General features: G+C 50.7%; 1 protein-coding gene across 8 annotated transcripts in view; it reads left to right on the forward strand.

The window, feature by feature from the left end:
* The first annotated feature begins 9440 nt into the window (after positions 1-9440).
* Positions 9441-24960, forward strand: part of LOC142291451 (protein 4.1-like) — a 259547-nt gene continuing 244027 nt past the window's right edge. For 3 of the 8 annotated variants that reach the window (XM_075335981.1, XM_075335980.1, XM_075335986.1), the window contains exon 1: positions 9444-9561. In XM_075335981.1, coding sequence (XP_075192096.1) covers positions 9548-9561 — 14 coding nt within the window. In that variant the 5' untranslated portion in view covers positions 9444-9547. Of the gene's footprint in view, positions 9562-24960 lie in introns of all 8 variants that reach the window. The other 5 variants (XM_075335988.1, XM_075335989.1, XM_075335987.1 and 2 more) reach the window with 3 other exon arrangements.

The following is a 24960-nucleotide window of genomic DNA, read 5'->3' on the forward strand; positions in this document are numbered from 1 at the left end:
TAGCACAAAATACTTTGGTTTATGTAGATACATGTATAAATTACATGCACACACATACATAAATATACAGCTCTGGCAAAAATTAAGAGACCACTGCAAAATTGACAGTTTTTCTGATTTTTCTCTTTATAGGTATATTTTTGAGTAAAATGTAAATTGTTGTTTTATTCTATAACTTACTAACAACGTCTCCGATTTTCCAAGCAATAAATTTTGTATTTATTTACTGAAAATGAGAAATGGTCAAAATAAAAAAAAATGCATTGCTTTCAGACCTCAAAAAAATCAAAGAAAACAAGTTCATAATCATTGAAAAACAACAATACTAATGTTTTACCTCAGGAAGAGTTCAGAAATTGTGGAATAGCCATGATTTTTTAATCAGCTTCCATGCGTCTTGGCATGCATCAGTCTTTCCCACTGCTTTTGGGTGACCTTATGCCACTCCTGGTGCAATTCTTTGTTTGATGGCTTGTGACTATCCATTGTCAGGCTACCACCAGGGGGAGCTGGAGCCCTGCAGGAAAAGACACTACACAGAGCTGAATCAGCATGGAGGTGGACACACAGTGTGTGCTGGAGCACTGCACTGCAGAGTCAGCCAGAATACAGAGGCCACGGAGCGTGCAGGGGATGGTCAGACAGGCCAGGTCATACACAGTACAGTCAGAAAGACTGGAGGAACGAGCAAAAGCAGGGTCGAGGTCAGGCCGAGGTCAGTACCAGAGGAAGCAACCGAGTGGGGAGGTAGGAGAAGGGGGAACGACTGGGGCTATTGTGGGAAGGAAGGAGGTGGGAGGGAACACAGACAGAGCACAGGGGAAGGATGGATCAGGAAACACTTAGGGGTACTTTGCACACTACGACATCGCAGGTGCGATGTCGGTGGGGTCAAATTGAAAGTGACGCACATCCGGCATCGCAGGCGACATCGTATTGTGTAAAGCCTAGATGATATGATTAAAGGGAACCTGTCAGCAGAAATTTCGCCCAAAACCTAAAAGATTCCCCCTCTGCAGCTCCTGGGCTGCATTCTAGAAAGGTCCCTGTTATTATTGTGCCCCATGTGAGACCAAAATAAAGGCTTTATAAAGTGGTACCTTTTTGTATTCAGATAGTGTAAATGTGACACGGGGGCGGGCTCTCTGCCGTCCGTTATTCTTCCTCCTGGTCCTGTATGCCGCCCCCATCGCTCCTTTCCATAGCTGATGCACCGCCCACTGCTCCAGCCATCCCCGCGCATGCCCAGTGCCAGTCTCACGGGACTGAGCAGTGTGACCGCTGGTGACGTGTGCGCAGGCAAGTGATTATGGGTGGGGCTGTGATTGTTATCAGCAAGTACCCGGCCATAATCTCGTGAGCGCGCAAACCTCACCAGCGGTCAGACACACTGTGCTCAGGGTAGTGCTAGACTGTATGGGCTGCTTCCAGGGATGACGTCCCTTTTGTCACGTGATAGGGGCGTGTTCAAAATACTATCACGTGACAAAAGGGACGTCATCCCTAGAAGCAGCCCATACAGTCTAGCACTACCCTGAGCACAGTGTGACCGCTGGTGAGGTTTGCGAGCTCACGAGATTATGGCCGGGTACTTGCTGATAACAATCACAGACCCGCCCATAATCACTTGCGTGCGCACACGTCACCAGCGGTCACACTGCTCAGTCCCGTGAGACTGGCACTTTGTCCCGTGAGCGCAAAGGCGTCGTAATCGTATCATCGGTGTAGCGTCGACGTAATCCATAATTACGCTGACGCGATGGTCCGATGTTGTTCCTCGCTCCAGCAGCAGCACACATCGCTGTGTGTGAAGCCGCAGGAGTGAGGAACATCTCCTACCGCGGCTCCCGTAGGATATGCGGAAGGGAGAAGGAGGGCGGGATGTTTACATCCCGCTCATCTCCGCCCCTCCGCTCCTAATGGCCGCCTGCCGTGTGACGTCGGAGTGACGCCGTACGACCCGCCCCCTTAATAAGGAGGCGGCTTGCCGGCCAGAGCGACATCCCAGGACAGGTGAGTCCATGTGAAGCTGCCGTAGCGATATTGTTCGCTACGGCAGCTATCACAAGGATATCGCAGCTGCGACGGGGGCAGGGAATATCACGCTCGGCATCGCAGCATCGGCTTGTGATGTCGCAGCATTCAAAGTACCCCTTACACGGATCAGCAATCACAGACAAAGCAGTGCTAAGCTTATAGCCGGCGCTGGTTCACCAGAGATGACAGAATTTAAAGCATCCAAGCTCCGGAAGTGAGGTCCGAGAGAAAGCTCCGCCACCTAGCCATGTGGATGGGGAGGTGGAACCATGACATCCATCTTCCTCTTGATTACATTCCAGAGGTTTTCAATGGGGTTCATTTCTGGAGATTGGGCTGGCCATCACAGGGTTTTGATGTGATGGTTCTTCATCCACACACTGATTCACCTAGCTGTGTGGCATGGCGCATTGTCCTGCTGGAAAAATCAGCCCTCAGAGTTGAGGAACATTGCATGAGCAGAAAAAAGCAACTGTTTTTCCAGGATAACCTTGTATGCGGCTTGATTCATACGTCCTTCACAAAGTTTAAAAAATCAGAAAAACTGAAAATTTTGTAGTGGCCTCTTAACCTTTGCCAGAGGTGTAAATATATATATATATATATATATATATATATATATATATATGTATATATACGTACGCATGGACACACACACGTACATAGTTGAATATATTGCTATATACTCTATTACGGTGCATATTTCTTTTATCTAGATATACACCCATTACTTTTCTTGCTTTCTTCACACTATTCTTTTAGCTTTTAGCTAAAAAATACTTCCAGGCACACATTTCCTTGACAAGTCTGTCCTGTGTTCTATATTCTTACATACTCACAATGTTTCAAAGGTCTCCTAAAAATGACAAAATGCCGTATTGCCTGGTTTGGGTATTTTATCAGTGATATTTCAGACATGAGAGGGTTAAGCATTAGTCAGTACATAGGGCAATGAGTCAGCTATATGTGTTACATACTGATAACTCTTTCCAGGAGAAGGGTGGGGTAATACCATCACTACAGGATAAACAGCACTTAAACCCTGTAAAACGTACCAATATAGGGTGTATTACCCATTAAACAGCTCTGGTCATAAATAAAGGTAGTAAACCATGCTAAACAATCACTATGACAGGTACAGTTGTGGCCAGTCCCTGTACAATGTGCACAATAGAGAAGGATAGCCAGAACAGCTATTAAATGGGGTAATCTGCTATGTGCTCTGCGTCACAGAATCGCTCCAGTTGTTACATGTTAATGGTGTCTCGCTGCTGAATAGAAATTGGATCTTCACTGAATCTTTTCACCTGCTGAAGTGCATATTGGTCATACGTCATATATTTTGTTATTCACTAGACCAAGCTCTTTATTACGCCCCTTTACAAATCTTATTGTACCATAGGGTTGCTGAGATAAAATATTAAGAAGCGGGGATGTTAAACACTGTTCCTAATGCCAGCACTGCCTCTTTGGCGCTGCTCCTGTCTTTGTTGATTGGCTGCAGAGGTGATACTGCTGGTGCTGGTACTGTAAAAAAAAGCAGCTTTTAATTTGCATGAAAAAGCAAAAAAGAAAAAAAATACTGCAACAACTCAACATAACACAGCATGGTGTGGAACCATTGTCCATTATATAAAAGCGTTATGGGATCCTTAAAGGGAACTTATCATGTTGTACATGCAGTCAGACCTGTGGATAGGATAATATGAGAAGCTGAGCAGTATGTATAGATTTGCGGGAGAAGACTCAGTGAGGGCTCTTTTCCAATTGCGATTTTCATGTGCAGGTACGATCCGATAAAACATCGGATTGCACTCGCACCAGTGTTAATCAATGAGGCAGTGTCCTCTTGCCTTTTATTTCTCGGCACAAATCGTGCTCTCGGTGCAATCCCAGCATGTTGCGTTTGACAGCGAGTCTCAACTCACGCACCCCAATACAAGCCTATGGGAGTGTGTGAAACATCGCACTGCACTCGCATGTTATCTGAGTGCAGTGCAATGTACGCAGAGACAGACAATGGAGGAGATGGGGAGAAAGTGCTCCCTCCATCTTCTCCACACTTGTGATGCGATCACAAGATCAGATCACAGTTGCATGACCCTCGGCTGACGCACGCAGAAGGGGTCATTAGCATAGTGCGTCCGATGTTCTCTCATCAGAAGCAGTACGCAAGTAGAAAAGAACCCAAACTTGTATTTTCTTCATTTAAACTCGGTGTTTGTATGTACGAGTACAGCTATCTCTGCATGCAGTAAGACAGGGAAGACCGACAGTCACTGATTAGCACCTCCCACTGGACTCATATGAATACAAACACTGCTTGTGAATCTGCACTAAACAAGTGGTCAGCATTATTTTTAGTTTAGCAGCTTCAAACTTACCCCTCTCCTCTACTGCCCCCATCCTCTGCAGTAGTGGCGACCTACTGATCATGTGACTGCTGCAGCCAATTACTTCACTCATAAGTGACTTATGACTAAGGACCCTTTTGTTTTTATGATATAGGTCCGAAACGCGTAAAGTTTCACCTGTATGCAGATTATACCTTTGTGTGATGTATTTGCAGGAATGATTATTTTAAGGAAATATCAATAAAGAAATTTTTTTTATATTTTATTGGATTTGTGCTGAGCCGACTCTTTCATCACTTTTTCGCCTTTCAATGTGTCATGCTCCCCGGGTCCCCTGCCCTGCTCCCCGGCTCACCTGCCATGCTCCCCGGCTTCCCTGCTTCGCTCCCCGGCTCCTCTGTTAGGCGTCCCCCGCTCCACAGCCTCCAGCCCCCATCACCTGCGGTCCCCAGGCGGCCCGGTCCCCGCTCCCGGCGCCCGTCGGCAGCTCTGCTCCAGGCCGGCTCCCCTGCTTCCTATTCACCGCTCCCTGCCCTGGCTTCTGGCACCCGGGCCTAGCGCATGCGCATTAGGGCGCGCGCGCGGTCATTGACCCTCTCTTAAAGGGCCAGCGTCCACTGACAGGATATTGAACACACAGGTACAGGGTATAAAGGGGTTTAATGTCCAAGTGGGCGGGGCCTGTTCTTCGTGTTTCCTAAGCTAGGAGTCAGGTCTCCTTGCGTCTGCTGGTATACTTACCTATCTCTCTTCTAGAGCCGCTCCTGCCTCGCTATCCGGTCCTGACGATTCCCGAACCCCGAACGCTGACTGTCTGCCATCCCGTCAGTCCGTACCATCTCTGATCCCTGTGGTGATCCGTCCTCTCGCTCCATCGGTTCCGGACTCTGCCTGACAACATCTCAGCCTCCGAACCTGAGCTCCGTCACCCGGACTACCATCAGTGACTCCGTGGTCCCAGGGACTTCTCCACTCCACTCTTTTGAACGGACTGTCCTGCTACCTGTAGTGCTCCGTCTACCGGACCCCTTGCCCTCAGTAAGGTGTTCGGCCCAGTGGATCCACCTCCTGGGTCTGCCCGTCCACCTGGCCCTAACACAATGGTCTATACCTAGGTGGAGTGGTTCACAGGGTAATAATAGAGAGCAGCCTAAAGACGTGTATCCTGGGAATCCTGTGAGCAAAACCTCCTTATTAACACTTGAAGTCTCAGAGAGGGTCATTTAACATTTCTACCTTTGCAACCCAGGGAGATCGAAATTTCTGGCACTTCTAGTATTAAAGACAATACCAAATAGCACTAAATAAAAAGGCCCATATCTCTGGAACTATATGGCGGATTAAAAAAAAACAACAAAACTGAATCCTCGGGAGCAGCAGGGATAAAATAAGAGCTAAAGCTGACCACTTTTTACCTGGTGACAGGTCGTCTTTAACCCCTATACGCCCCGGCGATTTTCCATTTTTATTTTTCCCGCACCTTCCTACAAGAGCCATAACTTTTTAATTTTCCATCAACATAGCCACCCTATCCGGGCTTATTTTTTGCAGGACGAGTTCTACTTTTAATTAAAACATTACAGGCCACATAGCAGATAGCACAGGGGCCAAGGACTGCGAAGGGTTAACATGCTGAAAAAATGTTGCAAAATGACTGTGTTGGTAAATATGGCGGCACAGTGATTGGTTTGGGGATACAAGGGATGGGTAAGAAGGGGTATTAAAGTTAGTGGGGTACTGGTTCCCTCCCTCTTACCCCCTGGATTTGTGAGGTAACAACCTTTTGGTTGGTATTTCGGTCTATACTCGGTTCCAAGGTATGTGGTCACAGTTGGCGGGTTGTTTGGGCCCTGAAAGAGTCACATGCTCACGGCCTTGTGTAGTGACCGGCATCGGGAGGAAGAGGTGGTTGGTGGAGGTCAGGGCCCAATAAGGCGTTTGATATTTATAAACTTTTTTATAAATATCAATTAATTAATATAATTAATTAATAAAGTGGGGCTATTTGCCTACCCAACATTTGGTCTGTGGTGTAAGTTATTTCATGTAGGTTTAAGAGTTAAAGGTCATTGGTTTTGGTTGGAAGCAGTCTTAGTTTTACCATATATTGTACTGAAAATGGGAAAAAAAAATCTTTAGTTGCCATTTTCCGAGACTCGAAGCGTTCTCCTTTTCCGGGATCTGGGGCTCAGTGACTGCTGATTCCTTGCATCTTGAGCTGACATTTTTAATTCTACCATTTTTGTGTAGATGCGATGTTTTGATCGTTTGTTATTGCATTTTAATTCAATATTGCAGGGACCAAAAAAATGTTTGGCATTTGGAATTTTTTTTTGCTATGCCGTGTACTGATCAGATTAATTGATTTTATATTTTGATATATCAGGCATTTCTGAATTATTATTGTTTTATTCTCAATAGGGCAAAAGGAAAAACTGAACTTTTAGGGGTTTTTTTTTATATTTTTGAAAACTCTTGTTTTACTTTTTAGACTGATTTTACTAGTCCCCCTAGGGGACTTTATGCCTTCTTCACACTGAATTGCTTGTGCTGATAAGAACGTTGCTTCCTAGGTTGTGAAGAGGTGAAATTAAAGGGGCTGTCAAGTACGTTTACATTTAGGGCCTATCCTTGGGCTAGAGTCACACAACTGTATTCTCATTCCAAGTGCGATCCTACAAAACATTGGATCACACTTGAACCAATGTTATTGTATGGTGCCATGCACATGCCTGAAAAAAACCCACAGCAAATCAGATTGCACTTGGTGAAGCAAAGCAATGGATCCATGAAAAAAATCAGACCACACTCCGATGAAATCGAAGTGTGGTCTGATTTTCACCGACTGACAGAAAAGAGACATTTGTTTCCACATCTTCTCCATGTCTGAAAAAATGAGACTGCACTATCATCAGAGTCTTATTAGCATAATGGAACAATTTTTTTGAATGGGAGAAAATATGGTCATGTGACCCTAGCTTTAGGAAGGGTCATCAATACCTAACAGACACCCCTGCCCATCAGGTGTCTGCAAGGCTGGTGGCAGCTGGATGTGATCCGTTGTGGGGCAGATCAGCACAGCACTGTTAAATGTATAGTGGCCACAACTATACTGTAACGACTGTGGTCACATCAGAGAGCAGCAGATTCCAGGACAATGTGTTGGGATCTGATGTCTGTGGTCACCTCAGATGGCAGTAGATTCCAGGACAATGTGTTGGGATCTGATGTCTGTGGTCACATCAGAGAGCAGCAGATTCCAGGACAATGTGCTGCGATCTGATGTCTGTGGTCACCTCAGATGGCAGCAGATTCCAGGGAAATGTGTTGGGATCTGATGTCCGGGGTCACTTCAGATGGCAGCAGATTCCAGGACAATGTGCTGCGATCTGATGTCTGTGGTCACCTCAGATGGCAGCAGATTCCAGGGAAATGTGTTGGGATCTGATGTCTGTGGTCACCTCAGATGACAGCAGATTCCAGATAAATGTGTTGGGATCTGATGCCTGTGGTCACCTCAGATGGCAGCAGATTCCAGGGAACTGTGCTAGGATCTGATGTCTGTGGTCACCTCAAATGGCAGCAGATTCCAGGGAACTGTGTTGGGATCTGGCATCTGTAGTCACCTTGGACATCAGGAGATTCCAGAGCGATGTGCTGGGATCTGATGTCCGGGGTCACTTCAGATGGCAGCAGATTCCAGAGCGATGTGCTGGGATCTGATGTCCGGGGTCACTTCAGATGGCAGCAGATTCCAGGGAAATGTGCTGGGATCTGATGTCTGTGGTCACCTCAGATGGCAGCAGATTCCAGTGAAATGTGTTGGGATCTGATGTCTGTGGTCACCTCAGATGGCAGCAGATTCCAGGGAAATGTGTTGGGATCTGATGTCTGTGGTCACCTCAGATGGCAGCAGATTCCAGGGAAATGTGTTGGGATCTGATGCCTGTGGTCACCTCAGATGGCAGCAGATTCTAGGGAAATGTGTTGGGATCTGATGTCTGTGGTCACCTCAGATGGCAGCAGATTCCAGTGAAATGTGTTGGGATCTGATGTCTGTGGTCACCTCAGATGGCAGCAGATTCCAGTGAAATGTGTTGGGATCTGATGTCTGTGGTCACCTCAGATGGCAGCAGATTCTAGGGAAATGTGTTGGGATCTGATGCCTGTGGTCACCTCAGATGGCAGCAGATTCCAGGGAAATGTGTTGGGATCTGATGTCTGTGGTCACCTCAGATGGCAGCAGATTCCAGTGAAATGTGTTGGGATCTGATGTCTGTGGTCACCTCAGATGGCAGCAGATTCTAGGGAAATGTGTTGGGATCTGATGCCTGTGGTCACCTCAGATGGCAGCAGATTCCAGGGAAATGTGTTGGGATCTGATGCCTGTGGTCACCTCAGATGGCAGCAGATTCCAGGGAAATGTGTTGGGATCTGATGCCTGTGGTCACCTCAGATGGCAGCAGATTCCAGGGAACTGTGTTGGGATCTGATGCCTGTGGTCACCTCAGATGGCAGCAGATTCCAGGGAAATGTGTTGGGATCTGATGCCTGTGGTCACCTCAGATGGCAGCAGATTCCAGGGAACTGTGTTGGGATCTGATGCCTGTGGTCACCTCAGATGGCAGCAGATTCCAGGGAAATGTGCTGGGATCTGATGTCTGTGGTCACCTCAGATGGCAGCAGATTCCAGGGCAATGTACTGCATCGGCACTGATCTGCTGATGAATGTCTCGTGGCCAGTGATCCCTGACATCTGGAGACCTGTACTCGCTAGGACCAAGCATTGGAATCTGCTGTAGCCCTGACCACAGATCCCACCGCCAGTCCAGTGTATGCGCTGGACCAGCCCTGTATGCTGAACCAGTCGCCTCAAATTTTCCTCCTTTCAACCAGCAGTTTACGGGTTAAAAGCTAAAGTTACTGCAGCAAAGAGCTGCATATAGCTCCGCCCACGTCTGAGGGCAGCCAATCAAGGTAAAGCCGCTGTCGTCGAGCCCCTCCTAGACCCAGCGCATCTAAACGGAGAAAAGCTTTGGTGGGCGGGGCACCCCTGAAAGGGGGCAGTGCGGGACAATGACGTCACACAAGGACGGCTTCAGTGCAGGTGGAAGGGGCCTGAGCTGTCAGTTTCTGGTGACCCCGTAAACACCTTGATGACGTCAGTCAGGTAAGTGCAGAGTCGGGCTTGGCGGGAGCCAGCTCAGGTGTGGGCTCCAAGTTGTGCCGTTACCGGGGGATCTGTGAGGCTGCAACTCGCGCTGCAGAGTGACTGGAGTTTGAACGGAATGGCGCCCCCTCTTGTGTGTAGTTGGGAGGGGATGTGACAGGCAGGCAGTGCCGGGAGCGCTGTCACCTGCTGGAAGTAGTCATCATGGGGAGCGTGGTGTGTCTGACAGTCATGTAGGTGATCGCATGTACAGCGTGTACTGAGAGATCAGCTGTGAGTGGAGACTGCGCTGCCTCTGGGCCGGCTGCAGGACCGACTCCGACACTGCCTCTGGGCCGGCTGCAGGACCGACTCCGACACTGCCTCTGGGCCGGCTGCAGGACCGACTCCGACACTGCCTCTGGGCCGGCTGCAGGACCGACTCCGACACTGCCTCTGGGCCGGCTGCAGGACCGACTCCGACACTGCCTCTGGGCCGGCTGCAGGACCGACTCCGACACTGCCTCTGGGCCGGCTGCAGGACCGACTCCGACACTGCCTCTGGGCCGGCTGCAGGACCGACTCCGACACAGCCTCTGGGCCGGCTGCAGGACCGACTCCGACACTGCCTCTGGGCCGGCTGCAGGACCGACTCCGACACTGCCTCTGGGCCGGCTGCGGGACCGACTCCGATACTGCCTCTGGGCCGGCTGCGGGACCGACTCCGATACTGCCTCTGGGCCGGCTCCGGGACCGCCTCCGATACTGCCTCTGGGCCGGCTGCAGGACCGACTCCGATACTGCCTCTGGGCCGGCTGCGGGACCGCCTCCGATACTGCCTCTGGGCCGGCTCCGGGACCGCCTCCGATACTGCCTCTGGGCCGGCTGCAGGACCGACTCCGACACTGCCTCTGGGCCGGCTGCAGGACCGACTCCGATACTGCCTCTGGGCCGGCTGCGGGACCGACTCCGATACTGCCTCTGGGCCGGCTGCAGGACCGACTCCGACACTGCCTCTGGGCCGGCTGCGGGACCGACTCCGACACTGCCTCTGGGCCGGCTGCGGGACCGACTCCGACACTGCCTCTGGGCCGGCTGCGGGACCGACTCCGACACTGCCTCTGGGCCGGCTGCGGGACCGACTCCGACACTGCCTCTGGGCCGGCTGCGGGACCGACTCCGACACTGCCTCTGGGCCGGCTGCGGGACCGACTCCGACACTGCCTCTGGGCCGGCTGCGGGACCGACTCCGACACTGCCTCTGGGCCGGCTGCGGGACCGACTCCGACACTGCCTCTGGGCCGGCTGCGGGACCGACTCCGACACTGCCTCTGGGCCGGCTGCGGGACCGACTCCGACACTGCCTCTGGGCCGGCTGCGGGACCGACTCCGACACTGCCTCTGGGCCGGCTGCGGGACCGACTCCGACACTGCCTCTGGGCCGGCTGCAGGACCGACTCCGACACTGCCTCTGGGCCGGCTGCAGGACCGACTCCGACACTGCCTCTGGGCCGGCTGCGGGACCGACTCCGACACTGCCTCTGGGCCGGCTGCGGGACCGACTCCGACACTGCCTCTGGGCCGGCTGCGGGACCGACTCCGACACTGCCTCTGGGCCGGCTGCGGGACCGACTCCGACACTGCCTCTGGGCCGGCTGCAGGACCGACTCCGACACTGCCTCTGGGCCGGCTGCGGGACCGACTCCGACACTGCCTCTGGGCCGGCTGCGGGACCGACTCCGACACTGCCTCTGGGCCGGCTGCGGGACCGACTCCGACACTGCCTCTGGGCCGGCTGCGGGACCGACTCCGATACTGCCTCTGGGCCGGCTGCGGGACCGACTCCGATACTGCCTCTGGGCCGGCTGCGGGACCGACTCCGACACTGCCTCTGGGCCGGCTGCGGGACCGACTCCGACACTGCCTCTGGGCCGGCTGCGGGACCGACTCCGACACTGCCTCTGGGCCGGCTGCGGGACCGACTCCGACACTGCCTCTGGGCCGGCTGCGGGACCGACTCCGACACTGCCTCTGGGCCGGCTGCGGGACCGACTCCGACACTGCCTCTGGGCCGGCTGCGGGACCGACTCCGACACTGCCTCTGGGCCGGCTGCGGGACCGACTCCGACACTGCCTCTGGGCCGGCTGCGGGACCGACTCCGACACTGCCTCTGGGCCGGCTGCGGGACCGACTCCGACACTGCCTCTGGGCCGGCTGCGGGACCGACTCCGACACTGCCTCTGGGCCGGCTGCGGGACCGACTCCGACACTGCCTCTGGGCCGGCTGCGGGACCGACTCCGACACTGCCTCTGGGCCGGCTGCGGGACCGACTCCGACACTGCCTCTGGGCCGGCTGCGGGACCGACTCCGACACTGCCTCTGGGCCGGCTGCGGGACCGACTCCGACACTGCCTCTGGGCCGGCTGCGGGACCGACTCCGACACTGCCTCTGGGCCGGCTGCGGGACCGACTCCGACACTGCCTCTGGGCCGGCTGCGGGACCGACTCCGACACTGCCTCTGGGCCGGCTGCGGGACCGACTCCGACACTGCCTCTGGGCCGGCTGCGGGACCGACTCCGACACTGCCTCTGGGCCGGCTGCGGGACCGACTCCGATACTGCCTCTGGGCCGGCTCCAGAACTGCCTCCGATACTGCCTCTGGGCCGGCTCCGGGACCGCCTCCGATACCGCCTCTGGGCCGGCTCCGGGACCGCCTCCGATACTGCCTCTGGGGCCGGCTCTGGGACCGCCTCCGATACTGCCTCTGGGCCGGCTCCAGAACTGCCTCCGATTCTGCCTCTGGGCCGGCTCCGGGACCGCCTCCGATTCTGCCTCTGGGCCGGCTCTGGGACCGCCTCCGGGCTGACTCCGGGACCGCCTCCAATACCGCCTCTGGGCTTGGCTCCGGGACTGCCTCTGGGCTTGGCTCCGGGACTGCCTCTGGGCTTGGCTCCGGGACTGCCTCTGGGCTTGGCTCCGGGACTGCCTCTGGGCTTGGCTCCGGGACTGCCTCTGGGCTTGGCTCCGGGACTGCCTCTGGGCTTGGCTCCGGGACTGCCTCTGGGCTTGGCTCCGGGACTGCCTCTGGGCTTGGCTCCGGGACTGCCTCCGATACTGCCTCTGGGCTTGGCTCCGGGACTGCCTCTGGGGCTCGGCTCCGGGACTGCCTCTGGGGCTCGGCTCCGGGACTGCCTCTGGGGCTCGGCTCCGGGACTGCCTCTGGGGCTCGGCTCCGGGACTGCCTCTGGGGCTCGGCTCCGGGACTGCCTCTGGGGCTCGGCTCCGGGACTGCCTCTGGGGCTCGGCTCCGGGACTGCCTCTGGGGCTCGGCTCCGGGACTGCCTCTGGGGCTCGGCTCCGGGACTGCCTCTGGGGCTCGGCTCCGGGACTGCCTCTGGGGCTCGGCTCCGGGACTGCCTCCGGGGGCGGACTCCATCCACCTATAAATGCCATAACCAGATTATCCTGGCCCACAGTCATGGCATTCTTTCTCTATGCTGAGGCCACTTATGGGAGGTAAATATGCTAATGTGATCCATCACTTCAGACTTGGCCTCTACTTCTCTTCCTCTGATTTCATCTCCAGGTCAGTACTCAAAAAGCTGCTGCAATCTGCACTTGGCATGTGATCAAGTCCAACTGGAATAAAAAAATAAAGTCATGCTCTCCTAACTGTTCTGTGCCATCGCTTTCCAGTCTCCCACTGATCTCCATACAGCAGGGGTCCCCAACCTAATGGCCCCATTCAGCTCTGAGAGATGGTCATGAGTCACAGTCCCCTGAGTCGTGACACCCACATTACCCCTACTAGTATAATGAGAGTCAGTTTCCCTGTGGAAATAAGTCACAATGTGAGATCATGTGCCCTGCTCCCACTAAGGCTATGTGCGCATTATGACGTTTTTGCACTTCTGAAAAACGCTGCGTTTTTGGCTGCAAAAAACGCAGTGGTAACAAAATGCATGCATTTTTACCGCTTTTCGGTGCGTTTTTGATCTCTGCGTTTTGCTGCATTTTTCCAATACATTGCATGGGTGAAAAACGCAGTAAAACGCAGGAAAGAATTGACATGTCCATTTTTTATTTTTTTTTTTTTTTTTTTTAGCTCAAAAACGCAGCTAAAAAAAAAAAGCTGTGTGCAGACAACAAAAATGAAAAGTGATAGACTTTGCTGGGGAAGCAGTCATGCAGTTTTGAGCCCAAAAACTGATTCGAAAAACACACAAAAATGCTCAGTGCACACATAGCCTTAGGCTATGTGTCCACGGGAGAATGTAGCTGTGGATTTTTCTGCATCAAAATGCGGATTTTTTTTTTTCCCCCCAATTTTAAAGCCAAAATCCGGATGAAAATCCGCAACAATAATTGACATGCTGCAGATTTTTCCGGACCAAAATCCGCACGAAATCCGCTGCGGAAAAATCCGCAGCGTGGGCACAGCATTTCCAAAATGCCATAGAAATGGCTGGAAAGTACCTGTGCTGCAGATTTTCGGGAAATCCGCAGCTTTTCCGCGAGAAATCCGCAGCAAAATCCGCGCATTTTCCGCAGCATGGGCACATAGCCTTAGGCAGCCCTTCTTACATCTAAGGCAGGGGTCGAGAACCTTTTTGGCTGAGAGAGCCATGAACGCCACATATTTTAAAATGTAATTCCATGAGAGCCATACTCACCTGGGGGGAGCAGGGGTGCTGGAGTGGCTCAGAAGGTCCCAGGAGGCAGGGTAGGTGATGCTTCAGCTACGGAGGAAGGGGTGTTGCAACTCATGAGGGTCAGTGTGCGAATGGTCGTCGATACTGTTGCGGGCTCGTGGGGGGTCACGGTGGTGGGTGCCATTGATCTGCTGGTAAACTGCTTTGAATCTCCTGCAGTTGACGAGATCGACTTAAAAAAAAAATGGCCATGGTGTGTGCACAGATCGACGCAATGGACTTCAAGAAAATGGCCGCAGAGTCCTATCTGCGCACACGTCGCATCTGTGGCCATTTTCTTGAAGTCGATCTCGTCAACTGCGGAAAATTCAAAGCGGTGCACAAATCAATGGCACCCGCCGCCGTGACACCCCACGAGCCCGCAGTATCACCGACCTTGCACCACTACTACCGCCCTGGTAAGCCTTATGTGGTTTGTAAGATGCACCCCCATTTTTCCCCCCAGTTTTGGGGGAAAAAAGTGCGTCTTACAAACCGGAAGATTTGTCTACGAGACAGATGCGGCCATCTCACGAGCCATAGGTTCCCGACCCCTGATCTAGGGGTTCCCACCTTGCCTCACTTTTTGTGGAGAGTAATGTACATCTAGCTTCACAGGCCCCAGCAATCCCTTCTGCAGCCTAAACTATGACCCTCTTACCCCCACACCCAGAATATGCCCATCTAGATCTGCTCTTCTCTGCTGGGCTACTTACAAGTCACCATCTGTACATTTCTTCTTCATAGCTGTTGGCTATTCCTGATAATAATGCAACAAGCTGGCAGCCATGTATAATGGGCCTGTAAGCCACATATGGCTCCCGAGGCACAGGTTAGGGACACCTTCTGTACAAGGTGATTCAAAAAGAGTGGCGAAAAGAAAAGGTCAGTCTTTCAAGGGGTTGTCCAGGTTTATCATGACCATTTGTAATCCTTCCATTTGACCGCAGCCTTGTGTATTCCCAAAGCCAGCAATGTAAGGATTCTCTGGTGTTGGTGGTGAGACAGAGCAGTCATGTGACCTAACGCAGTGCCTTGCTCAATTCACTTATATTGAGTGAGGCTGCACACGTCTAGTGGAAATGTGTCTGGGAGCATGCATATCGCATACCTGTGGTCACAAGACGTCTCTATCTCGCCGCCAGGTGCAGTCAAACGGCCGTTTGACTTGGACGACGATTGCGTGGCGCTGGCCGGCGGCTCTCCTGACCCGAGCGTGACAGCATGTATTTCTATGCGGCTCTCACCCTCTCGTCAGGAGAGCCTCCAGCCAGTCCGAGCACTGCGATGCGATCCTCGTCAGAATTATATGGCCGTGTGACTGCTCCCTTATTATTTTAGTGGTAAATGGCCAGTGGCTGAATATCAGAGCAAAATGGACTAGGAGGCCTACAACATAGCAACCATAAAACTTTCATTTCACGGGCTCATTTTCTATTGTGCTTACAGAGTGTGCTCTTCTTTTCAGGCACGGGCCATTTCCTACTGATGTTTCTTTAGCTACAGGCCTTTATTTTGCACCATCCTTCTTGAATGGCCCTGTACCTGCTGCTGCAGTAATGATGTCCTGACATGAGCCTGTGGTTGCAGCAGTTGGTCACCAGTAGTTGGATACAGCAGGCACACGTGAGTGTAGGGATTGCAGTAACAGCAAAGTGCTGGAATAGGAGGGGCAGAGGAACAGTAAGGTGACTATCATTATCCTAATTAATTTGAGGTGCTTACAGACAAACTCTGGGTTGGACAACCCCTTTAAGGCCACAATTTGCCAACTCCTTTGCATGGATTTATACCAAGCATGTATGTATAGGTAGACGTTTACAGTCCCGGCTGCAGCCTTTTGGTAAGCCCAGCCTGATGAGAACATATTGTGTAATATGAGGTGTCACTCACTGGTAAAAACAAAAAGAAAAATGCATGTTTTGACTAAACCAGAAATCAGGCTCCACTAAACTGCATCACAGAACAATACAACTTAGGCCAGGTTCACACTTGTGTCTGACCCGCCATGCTACACACCCCACCCTATTATAGTGAATGGGGTCTGTCTGGCGCAGTTTCTATTGAAGGTAATTTCTACAGGTGTTTCTTACGGAACACAAAATTGGAACGCCAAACGCAGGTGTAAACCTAGCCTTACCTGTGAGAGCCCACATGCAGTAAATGGTTATTAACCAATTGACCAGACTGGTTGCGATACAGGGGGATACAGAACCTAGCAGGGTTTTTATTTTCTCTACTTCTGTTTCTGTTATATCCCGGGCCTCATTTGACAGATCATGTGATCACTGATATAGTAACTTGCCATTAGTGGTTGACAACTTGCAGTTTTATGTTTAAACATTAATTGATAAATAATGGTGGAAATCGACAAAGCAAAATTGTGTTACATGGAATGCACTAAAAGACAAAACAAGGCCCTGGCATGCTGGAACCTTCAGCTCGTCCTAGAAGGGGCGGAGCTCTGAGCCACCCTGTGAGTGACATTTTGGGCATAATACGCCCTTTTCTCATACATGGGAGCTCTATACCCTGCACTGCCACCTTGCCTGAAAATGGGAGTATGGCCGCTTGGAACACAGTTGACATTGTGAGTTCAGTAATACTTAAAGGGACCTGTCAGGTGCAATATGCACAGAGAACCACGAGCAGTTCTGGGTGTATATTGCTAATCCCTGCCTAACCGTCCCTGTATACACTAGCATAGATAGAGAGATCTTTAGAAAAAGGATTTCTAAAGATCATATATCGTATGCTAATGAGCGAGAGAACTAGTCCCAAGCGTGTTGCTTCCCTTGCTAGTCGGCCTCATTAGCATGTTAGTACACGCACCATATTAGCACCTAACATGCTAATGAATACGCAGCATCAGAGGAGATCTCACTCACCTTTCTGCCGCCATTGCATCCGACGCTGGATTTCGGCTCAGTGCGCATGACCCTGGAGTTTCGGTCATACGCACTATGAAGCTGGGTGTACGCATCCCGCATTCAAACTGAAGTAGTGCACATAACCGAAAGTCTGGGATCATGCGCACTGGGCCGCAATCCAGCATTGGGTGGCAATGGCAGCAGAGAGGTGAATGAGATCTCCTCTGATGCTGCGTATTCATTAGCATGTTAGCATGCTCACAGGGGCCTCCAGTGGTGTACTAACATGCAACTGGGGGCGACTAGTAAGGGAAGCAACGCGCTTGGGACTAGTCCCCTCACTCATTAGCATAAGATAAAAGCTCTTTAGAAATACGTTTTCTATACATCTCTTTATCTATGCTACTAGATACAGGGACAGTTAGGCAGGGATTAGCAATATGTACCCAGAACTGCTCGTGATTCTGGGTGCATATTGGACCTGACAGGTTCCCTTTAATTGTTTGGTGCTCCATTCGAGTACTGTCTCCACATTTTGTATGGTGGATTAAGAGGCCTTGAAGCATAAGGATCGTCCACAATCTTTCTGTTGAGGACAGCATGTGAATAACCTTTGTAAGAAATCCTAACTCACAATGACTAGAGAGTCCTGCTGTGACTAGGCTGCTGGTTACGTCTTGTCATGACTTAGGGTACCTTCACACTTAGTGATGCAGCAGCGATCCGACCAGCGATCTGACCTGGTCAGGATCGCTGCTGCATCGCTACATGGTCGCTGGTGAGCTGTCAAACAGGCAGATCTCACCAGCGACCAGTGAACAGCCCCCAGCCAGCAGCGACGTGCAAGCGACGCTGCGCTTGCACGGAGCTGCCGTCTGGAAGCTGCGGAGACTGGTAACTAAGGTAAACATCGGGTATGGTTACCCGATGTTTACATTAGTTACCAGCGCACAGCTGTGTGTGCAGGGAGCAGGGAGCCGCGCACACTGAGCGCTGGCTCCTTGCTCTCCTACCATAGCTACAGTACACATCGGGTTAATTAACCCGATGTGTAATGCAGCTACATGTGCAGAGAGCAGGGAGCCGCGCACACTGCTTAGCGCTGGCTCCTTGCTCTCCTAGCTGCTGTACACATCGGGTTAATTAACCCGATGTGTACAGCAGCTACATGTGCAGAGAGCCGGAGCCGGCAGCACAGGCAGCGTGAGAGCTGCAGAGGCTCGTAACTAAGGTAAATATCGGGTAACCACCTTGGTTACCCGATGTTTATCTTGGATACAGCTTACCTCAGCTGTCAGATGCCGGCTCCTGCTCCCTGCTCGCTTCATTTGTCGCTCTCTCGCTGTCACACACAGCGATCTGTGTGTCACAGCGGGAGAGCGGCTTTGAAGAAAACGAACCAGGGCTGTGTGTAACGAGCAGCGATCTCGCAGCAGGGGCCAGATCGCTGCTCAGTGTCACACACAGCGAGATCGCTAATGAGGTCACTGCTGCGTCACAAAAAGCGTGACTCAGCAGCGATCTCGGCAGCGAGCTCGCTGTGTGTGAAGCACCCCTAAGGAAGTGACAGGAGGGGGGATACTGGAGGATCCACACAGCAAAGACCTGGAATGATGACATTTGGAAAGCTTCACCGTGTATATATGTCTATCTATTTATTATTAGAATTTATTTTTTTAACACAAGCTGCTGACAGGTAGTGTTGAGCCATACTAGATAGCAAATGCAATATTATGACTTACTCTAGTATTATCTGCTAGAGATTTGGATTAACCATACTGCCACTAAGGTACAATGATATTTGGAACAATCCCAAATAAGAGTTGTATGGAGGAATCCCAAGAACCACTAGATCTATAGATCATATGATCTAGCTGCAGAACAGCCACAAAATGTGAACATTGACTAAACAATGAAAGGAGAAACTGGTAGCGCTGAACAGGTCTTTCAAGTGTGTGGCCGAGGTCTAGATTGCTCATAACATAACTCATTTCTAATATTTTACTCATTCTTACCCTTGTTGGCACTAGCGCTGGGTTCAGTCGAATGGATAAAAAATTGTCCACTTTTCATCCATTAAAATACTACAATTTTCATTTGTATGGTCATTCAGGAGTATTGGTAAACAAATGAAAAAAATAAATAAAAATGTACAAGACCAAATACGCTTTCTCATGTTAAAGGAAACTGGATAGAGGCAGCTTCCGAACCTGGTATACTAGTTTTAACTGTAACATATTCATAACAAATCTAATGTAGTATAGAGTATATATATATATATATATATATATATATATATATATATATATATATATATATATATATATAAAATTATATATTTATTTTTATTTTTTTTTTTTGCACATTGTCATCTGAACAACCTGATGTAAAAACATTGATCAGTGTGCTATCTAGTGTTCTACATTAGTAAGGGACAAGCGCATATAGGGTCTTATATGTGAAGGCAGTGGAGAAGCAAAGCTGGACAAATAGCCTGCTCGCCTGGAAGGTCGATCATCATCTCCAATTTCTACTATCCACTTTTAACAGTGTCGGCACACAATGTTATAAAAAAAAATAGCTCATCTGAATGATCCCACCTCTCCTTAGGCTGGTTTGGCACATCTGACTTTCCCAGTCAGTCAAGTACAGAACACTGTGTCCGGACTGGCCATCGGTCTCCTAACCTGAAGTCACCTGCCTCTTTTATGCTTCTGGGCTGTTGAGCTTCGGGTTAGATCTGTTCCTTGACTGGACATTGCAAGCCGTACTCTGATGTGTGAAACTGGCCTTTTATTTAGATTCATTTTATTGATATATATAGTCATAGGCACTCATTTGAAAATTGACACCAATTTAGTTTTTCATAGAATTTGCTGCTTCACTTTTTATATTGTTAATTTACCTTAACTCCTAGATTGTTATGAAGAGTTATTTAATAAATTGCAAAATAATTTCTTGCCATGAAATTTAACTGAAAGGAACTTTACTCTGTCATTGCAGCATGACTGTACAAACAGAGCTGCTTAGTGCATCGTGGTGTGGCCAAACATTGACGTACACCTTCCCATCCACTTGTTTTTTATCATCTATCTCTGTCCTTTTCAGGCTCTATGAAGTCAGTTTCAGACACCCCACCCCCCCCCCCCCCCTATGTTTTTCTTCTTAGCTGTCTGGCAATTTGGCAACTTTTAATTTATAAAAATAAATGTGAAATTTTACGTGATACGTCTATGTGGCGCCCCTGAGGCTTCAGGCGCCACAGGGTACTGTACCTCCATTAGGGTGTAGTACTTATCCCAGGTTTAAGGAAGGTCGGCACCGGTTTCACCAACACATACATACATACATACATACATACATACATACATACATACATACATACATACATACATACATACATACATACATACATACAGTTATAGTGGGTTGCCCTCCCCAAGGGGGACTGGGCCAGGGTCGGCTCACCGAAGGGGGTCACCACCGTGGTTGGATTTACAGGACACCACCGCACTTAGGGGCTCCCGATCCACTGGAACCAGGACTCAGGGTCAGTGAGAAGCAACCACCAGGGGGAGTGAGGAGCACACAGTGGAAAAGCAGGTTGACCTAGTGAGAGTAGTAAACAAGCCGGTGGCAGCTACCAACACAACTTCAGACAGGAGAACAGCTACAGACTCCGAGCAGAGCGGACATGCCGCGAGGCAGCTCTGTGGCCCTAGGCGTTTTAACACTGTTGCTAGGGAGAAGCAGGCGGCTGCTGCCACAGTACCAACCCTGTCGGGGTATAGAACCCTAGGGCAGGCATACTTCAAGTTGTCTACCAAGTCTGCAAGGGTCGCGGGAACAGGCTAGAAAAGTCACCGGACCTGTCCCACTACTTCTGGAGCCAAATAGCATATAGGATCCGGGGCTGAGGTCTTCTACCGGCCCCACGGCGGAACCGCGCTATCAGCATACAGGATGGGACACTATACTAACACCGGGATCCCCAAGTGCTTCTCGGGGATCCAATACTTAGCGCATCAAAGGAGGAAGGGCCCATAGGCTGGCAGACCGGACCTGACCTTCCACGGATTCAGGATTGGCTGGAGCCCATCGTGGCCGAGACCGGTACTCTGGGGCTGTGCCTTTACTGCCAGTGAGTAAAAGACCTGGAACCGCAGCCCCTGTCTCTGCCTCCCCTTTATCGACGGCATCGCCCAGCGCTGCAGTGCCAAAGGGGACTACCACCACCACCCCGTCTGTCCTCAGTCATCCTCCCCGAGTTAACCCTGTTCCACCTGTGGGGAGCGACACTATCCCGGCTGCGACCTTCACCATCAGCCCCGGAGAGCAGCACCCGCAGCGGCGGCCCATCTCTGACCGCGGACCACAGGTGGCGTCACTATCTAAAAAGACTTTCCTCACTGTCAATACCCCCATCCTCTATCCTTCCTACCGTCCACCACCTTCCCTCCCACCTGTATGCCTCGGGGTCACGAAACCGTGCCATTGCAGCCTGTGACGATGCACAAGGATCTGCGACCCCCGGCCCAGCGACGAGTCGGGTGAAAACGCCCTAGACCCCAGGGTATTACATCTTGTCTGTTCGATCCTTCCAGCGCTGGAGTCTTTTGCTTTGTAGTGCCAGGGTGTAGTTACAACTGCCACTCACTAAGTACTGAGTAGTGACTGGAGCAGAGCATGACACTACCAGCAGGAATAAAGTTAATTTCCTCCCGGTAGCTGGGCAGTTAGTGCTGCTGCCAGGCAGCTTTAAAACACTATATGGGCTCATGCGCACGTTGCGTAATAGCATGCATTTACGCTGTGTATTGCACTGCAGCGTAAATGTATGCGTCCTGCGTCCCCTGCACAATCTATGAAGATTGTGCATGAGATGTGCGCACGAATGCAGCGATTTGGGTGCTAAAATTTTGACCCAAATCCATTCGTTCATAAAAGCAGCATGTCAATTATTTCTGCGTTCTGGATGCAGCTTCCACTCGGTCTGGTATGGTGGGAGCAGCAGCCGTAGCGCAAGAAATCGGCTTTTTTTTAACAAAAATACTCCATTCATTATGCAGTGTTTCTGCAGTGATTTGAAGTGCACGTGCTGTCAAATCGCTGCAGAAGAATCAGCAGTTACATGTGCATGAGCTCTTAACACCAGTTCAGAGGTTGCTTAGGAATGACAGCACACAGATATCACTGCATCTGGACACAAAGTAAGATGAAGGCTTTTGGGGGCTGACTTGGTGTCAAGAAGGGCAACAAAGAAGCCACTTCTCTCCAAGAAAACCATAAAGGACAGACTGCAGAGGATTGCGATAAAGTTATTTTCTCCGATGAAGCACCCATTGGACTGTTTGGGCCATCTCTAGGAATGATGGTCTGGAGCAGAAAAAGTGAGCGCTACCGTAAGTCCTGTGTCATACTAACAGTAAAGCATACTGAGACCATTCATGTGTGGCGTTGCTTTTCATCCATGGAGTGAGCTCACTCACATTTTTGTGTAAGAACACGGTCTTGAATAAGGAATACTATCTAAATATACTCCAAGAGCAATTTCATCTAATAGCCAAGGAGCACTGTGGTGATGGACAATGCTTTTTCCAGCATGGTGGAGACCATGTCACAAGGCAAAAGTGAAAATGAAGTGGCTTGGTGAACAAAATATTGCAAATTTGATTTCATGGCCAGGAGACTCCCCAAATCTAAATCCCATTGAGAACCGGTGGTCAGTCCACAAAAGGCAGGTAGTTAAATACAGAAATTGTAATGAACTCCAAGCACACAAGAATGGGTTGTCTTTGACCAGGGTCAATACTGTAAACATTGAATCTTTACATAAACTAGATGTACTTGTCAATAAAAAAAAGTTAAAAAGAACCCCTTATCTAATACTTATAATTGTAGTTTAGTAACCAGAGAAACATCCGACCCCCCCCCCCTCCCCCAAAAAAATCGAATTGCTGAAGCAGCAAACCGTGGAAACCAAAATTTGTGTCATATATGCTTATGAGGCTATTGAGTTTGGGTCAGGAGAACTGTGGTCTGTACTCTGTGAATGTCAGACGCATTAAACCAGCCTTAAGGCTGTGTGCACACGATGCGTTTTTTACCGCAGAAACGCTGCGTTTTGAACCGCAGCGTTTCAGTGGCAAATTGCATGCGTTCAGCTTTCCCAGCAAAGTGTATGGGAAAGCTGAAAAATCAGTGCACATGCTGCGTTTCTTTCCGCAGCGTTTTGGATGCCAAAAATCGGTGCGGAAAGAAAAGCAGCATGTCACTTCTTTTGTGCGTTGTGGCTGCGTTCTCTCCCCCATTGAAATCAATGATGTGGGGTCAGAACGCAGCTACACCGCATGGACCTGCTTTTTTGTTGCGGTCCGCGGCCTTTGTCGGCACGCCAGAACGCAGGCATTTACCTGGAAGTGAGGTCAAGAGGCTTCCTGTTGACCTCACTTCCTGGCAAAGCCCCCGGTGTCGCCAAAGTGCCCGCCCTGACCCCCGACCCCCCCTCCCGAAAATCCAACATGGCCGCGCGCACAGTAGCGCACCGGCCGCCCTGCTCCTATGATTTCTGTCGCATGTGCAATAACACATGCGACAGAAAACTGTTCCCCAGGCCCTGCCCGTTCACCCCCTATTCCCCCCGGTGTCATACATACCTGTCCGGTCGCAGCGCTGATCCCCCGCGGCCCCCTCCTCCTTCAGTGCACGCTGGCCGGTCACATGAGCAGAGCAGCTGACAGCCAGCACTGTGTTCAGTGTGAGCTGTGCTGGCTGCTCGCAGTCTGCAGCTGTGACCCGGGGAGAGTGGGTGCAGATTTTTGGCACCCACTCTCCTCAAATGGAGGGTCTGCCCTCCTAGAAAATGGGGGATACGTTTCCTGAACGTGCCCCCATATTCTAGAAGGTCCAGAGGCGACGTGGGACATCCATATGGATTTCTGCGGACCCATTTTTTTTAATTAAATTGGAGAACAAGGGAATGATTTGGGGAGTGTTTTTTCTAATAAAACATTTTTTGTTGTCTTTTTTTGCTTTTGTTTACTGTCAATTAGTTATGTCGGGTGTCTGATAGACGCCGTGACATCACTAATTGCTGGGCTTGATGCCAGGTGACATTACACATCTGGTATCAACCCCATTTATTACCCCGTTAGCCAACGCACCAGGGCGCGGGATGAGTTGGGGCAAAGCGCCAGGATTGGCGCATCTAATGGATGCGCCACTTCTGGGGCGGCTGCGGCCTGCTATTTTTAGGCTGGGAAGAGTCCAATAACCATGGCTCTTCCCACCCTGAGAATACCAGACCCCAGCTGTCAGCTTCACCTTGGCTGGTGATCTAATTTGGGGGGACCCCACGTTATTTTTTTTTTTATTCTTTATTTATAAATAAAAAAAAAACATGGGGAGCCCTCCAAATTGATCACCAGCCAAGATGAAGCTGCCAGCTGTGGTTTGCAGGCTACAGCTGTCTGCTTTACCCTGACTGGCTATCAAAAATAGGGGGGACCCCACGCCATTTTTTTCATTTTTTTATTTTTTTTTTTTATTGGATAAATACTAAGCTAGGCACCCTTTAGTGCCACATGAAAGGTACTAAAGGTGCCAGCTTAGAATATGCAGGCGGGGGTAGGACGTTCTATATATTTGACATCAATTCATCCATTGACGCTTTTTAGGCTGTGTGTCCACAATCAGGGTTTGCAGCGTTATGGGCGCTGAGTGTTTTCCCTGCGTCCATAACGCTGCGTTGTGCAGTAGAAGCACAGTGGAAGGATTTTTGGAGATCCCATGCCCACTGTGCTTCTTTTCTCCGCAGCATAAACTGACCGGTAGCGTGGCTTCCCGAGCCTCAGCAT

The sequence above is a fragment of the Anomaloglossus baeobatrachus genome, chromosome 2 (genome assembly GCF_048569485.1).
Source record: "Anomaloglossus baeobatrachus isolate aAnoBae1 chromosome 2, aAnoBae1.hap1, whole genome shotgun sequence".
Classification (NCBI taxonomy): Eukaryota; Metazoa; Chordata; class Amphibia; order Anura; family Aromobatidae; genus Anomaloglossus; species Anomaloglossus baeobatrachus.